General features: G+C 37.1%; 1 protein-coding gene across 1 annotated transcript in view; it reads left to right on the forward strand.

Annotated features, from left to right (window-relative positions):
• The window catches only part of rfwd3 (ring finger and WD repeat domain 3), a 15,639-nt gene extending 13,183 nt beyond the window's left edge, over window positions 1–2,456 (forward strand). The window contains exons 11-12 of the mRNA XM_016258664.1: window positions 1,642–1,859; window positions 2,028–2,456. Coding sequence (XP_016114150.1) covers window positions 1,642–1,859; window positions 2,028–2,171 — 362 coding nt within the window. The 3' untranslated portion in view covers window positions 2,172–2,456. The remainder of the gene's footprint in view (window positions 1–1,641; window positions 1,860–2,027) is intronic.
• Window positions 2,457–4,183: the final 1,727 nt, after the last annotated feature.

Genomic DNA, 4,183 nt, shown 5'->3' on the forward strand with positions numbered 1-4,183 from the left:
ATACTAATATGGGTGTATATATATATATATATATATATATATATATATATATATATATATATATATACACGTACTAATATTGACCAATACCAATATAACCATATAAGTATGGGTGCTCCGATTGATCGGCTTCCGATCACTATCGGCCGATAATCGCTTTGGGATGATTGATCGGCGGTCTCTAAAAAGGCCGATCTCAAAAAAACAATCTCAAGCTGATGACGCGCCTGCCGTCAGAGGTTTGGCACGACATGCAGTGGCACGTCTCAGTCTGTCCAGCACGGGTGAAATAATTATAATGCTGAAGGTGAGGTACTCTCCTTCATATGTCTCAATTAAATAACTTCTAAAGTTTTCAAAATGAAATTCAGGCCCTGAATAAATGTCTAAAAATCCTGATTGGAGTATCACTATAAATAGTTATAAATGATAAAAAGAAGGCTTTGCAGATACTGCTTTCTGTGATCGGTGATCGGCCTCAAAAATCCTGATCGGAGCACCCCTACATATAAGCTTCCACATTATTAGCTTTAAGTGTGGATCTACTGTTTTTTTTTTATATATGATTGATTTAAAAACACATAAAATGCAATTTATACATACAGTGATTTAAATGCAGGAAAATCTTTTTTTGACACTTATTTTGTCATTGACCCTATAATAAAAAAAAATTCATAAAAAATCTAATTTTATTAGAAAAAGGCTAATGTTGTCTAATTCATATACTGATATTATTAGCTTCCAATATTAGTCTAATCAGATTTAAAGTTAACATGAAGAGAGAATTCACCAATCTATTTTGTAAATGCATGTTATGGATCTTACTGTGAACTATTCATCCATGCATGTTTCATTCATTCATTTATTGACTTGACCTCGTAATGTTTAATCAAACTCAAACTTCTGGTGAACTTTTTTTTCTTTTCTTTTTTTCTAATTCATTCCACTTGAATGTTCGTCACAATTCAGAAGAAAAGATGTCACTAATTCAGTTTCATTGTGACTTTAAACAGATACGTACAAATAAAACCATAATAGTGGCTCAATGCTGGTATACTCATAAAGTCACAAAAAAAATTTTTTTTAATTTTAAAAACAGTTCAGTTTCAATATAATGCACATTCCTATTTTAGTTTAAGCTCATCTGTATTTGATTGTATGTCTTGGACTTTTGATTTGTTGCATCTTTGTTCTTTTTTAATAGCAGTGACATTCATGTCTGTTTTGTGCCATCCAGGTCGTGCAAACCCGTCACTGCGTTGTGTTTTAATGGAGCTCAGCCGGACGCCTCAGACAGACAGCAGACAGCCACCCATCTGCTCCTGCTCTCCAGTCCAGACCTTCACCGCTGGATCCTCCTGCAAGCTACTCACCAAAAACGCCGTGTTCAAGCGTCCAGCCGGAGAGGGAGCCACGCTAGTGTGTGCTGGAGACGAGGCCACAAACTCCACCATGGAAGTCACAAAAAAAAATTTTTTTAATTTTAAAAAGTCACTAATATTGTTCAGTTTCAATATAATGCACATTCCTATTTTAGTTTAAGCTCATCTGTATTTGATTGTATGTCTTGGACTTTTGATTTGTTGCATCTTTGTTCTTTTTTAATAGCAGTGACATTCATGTCTGTTTTGTGCCATCCAGGTCGTGCAAACCCGTCACTGCGTTGTGTTTTAATGGAGCTCAGCCGGACGCCTCAGACAGACAGCAGACAGCCACCCATCTGCTCCTGCTCTCCAGTCCAGACCTTCACCGCTGGATCCTCCTGCAAGCTACTCACCAAAAACGCCGTGTTCAAGCGTCCAGCCGGAGAGGGAGCCACGCTAGTGTGTGCTGGAGACGAGGCCACAAACTCCACCATGGTGAGAAACCGCTCTTCATCCAGTCCTGCGCTCTTTTTTTCTCATTCAGTATCTTGTTTCATTTGGTTACGCGTTGCACATGGAAGTAAATGCTTGTGTAAGCAGTTTGATGTTGGTCCTGTTAGTTATGCGCACATATTCACTATGATTTCTCCGCTCGGTCTGCAGGTCTGGGATGCCGGCACTGGTGCTCTGCTTCAGAAGATGCCTGCGGATCTCCCCGTGTTGGACATCTGTCCGTTTGAGGTCAACCAGAGCAGTTTTCTGGCCTCTCTGACCGAGAAGATGCTCAAGGTCTATAAATGGGAGTGAGACTAAGAGTAACATTCAAACAAAAATCTGAATAAGCATTTCTCATAAACAAAATACGTGGCCTCTGGTGGTCTGGGACGCCGTGTGACAGTATTGTCCGTTCACTATGCATGTATTTTGTTTGTTTTAAATTTAAATTCTATATTTTATGTTGTGTTCTTTTATAAAGAGATTTTGTTTTCTGACCTTAAAATCAGGGCTTTATTAATGTCTATGTTAAAAGTGATCATTGTTCACTGTTTTCATTGTATATATGTAAGTGTTTTCTTGTTTTGTTTGTAATTTCTTTAATAAAACAATAAATGCCTACATTGACACAGTTTTCGAACACCTTATAGGAGTGGTACAGTGAAATCAATAGGAAAAATATAAAGACAATTTGCAGTGATCTCTTTTAAGTGAATAAAGTTGATATTAGGAATATTGTCTTAACATGGATGTGAGCCAAATCAAGTTATTTCTTGGGTGTCATAAATGTAAGAAATGTTCCACCGTAGTGGTCCAGCAGTAACAGGGTTGTGTGCAAAATTTGGGCCATGGCTAAATATGTTATTGGTAATTAAAATAGAGTTAAATAACAGGCCACCGCAAGTGAATAATGCCAATAACAGATATCACAAATATCACCATACTTTCTCTAGTTTATTAATCATAGTATATTAAGATAATTGATTTGTATCGCATGTTTTCTGAAATGTTATGTTTAAATATGTAAACAAGTTATCTAATTAATGCAAATATGCACAAATTTTCAGAAATCTGGACATTGGATAAAGCCAAAAATAAATAAATAGTTATGAATCAAAAAGTTGGCATATTATAGTTAAAGGGATAGTTCACCCAAAAATGAAAATTATGGCATTAATTACTCACCCTCATGTCGTTTCAAACCCGTAAGACCTTCGTTCATCTTCGGAACACAAATTAAGATGTTTTTGATTGAATCCGAGAGCTGTCTGACCCTCCCATAGACAGCAAGGGTCCTACCACGATCAACGTCCAGAAACACAGCAAGGAGATCGATAAAATAATCCATGGGACATCAGGGGTTCAACCGTAATATTACGAAGCTACGAGAATACTTTTTGAGCGCAAAATAAATGTAAAAAAACTAATTTATTCAACAATTCGTTTCCTCCGCATCACCCTAGCGCCATTTTGGACAGTATCCACTGAACGCAAACAGCGTATGATATTCTGTGTCAGCTGTGCCACGCGGATACACTGTTTACGTTAAAATAAAAGCTTAAACGACATAAACGAATTGAGTAAAGTCGGTTTTTTTTGTTTTTTTTTGAACGACATGAGGGTGAGTAATTAATGCCAGAATTTTCATTTTTGGGTGAACTATCTCTTTAAAGGTTTTTACAAGGGGATGTTTGGTTATATCTTTTTAGCACATAAATCAGAAAATATTGTCAATATAGCCAGAAGATCTGACATAAAATTGAAACCGAACACAAAAATAATCTCGATAAATGAAATAAATTACTAGACTGTAATCACAAACGATTGTGATTGGTCCATTCTGATCATCGCTAAGAAAAGTTACAGGAACCAGGTGACAAAACCATATTATGTGTTACTGCAGCAGCGTTCTGGATCATAGTTTTACCTGAATAAAGGCACCGATAAACAGTTGTTTGATTGAGAATATACAGTTAAAACATTAAAATACTTCTACCCATCGTACCTGACCTCTAAGTCTGGACCTCTAAGCCCCGCCCATTTCTGAACTCCCTGTTCCAGGATAATCGCCTTCCTTATCTTCCGTTCATCTAATAAACGTTAAAAAAAAAATAAAAAAAAAATATCTTTAGGTCTCGGTCTACGTTGCCCGTGTTTGGACTCGAACGCTGTGCCGTTCGTGAACCCCAAATCCCGCACTACTTCATCCGAGAACTGACGAATCCTACTACGATGGGGGATTCAGCTCATGAATATTAATAAGACAACCCGCAAAGCGACGTCAGCGCGTGCTAATTAATATTCATGAGCGTCTTCTGGACCGT

This window comes from Sinocyclocheilus grahami, unplaced genomic scaffold, assembly GCF_001515645.1.
Source record: "Sinocyclocheilus grahami isolate Dianchi unplaced genomic scaffold, SAMN03320097.WGS_v1.1 scaffold1720.1, whole genome shotgun sequence".
In the NCBI taxonomy this organism is placed as follows: Eukaryota; Metazoa; Chordata; class Actinopteri; order Cypriniformes; family Cyprinidae; genus Sinocyclocheilus; species Sinocyclocheilus grahami.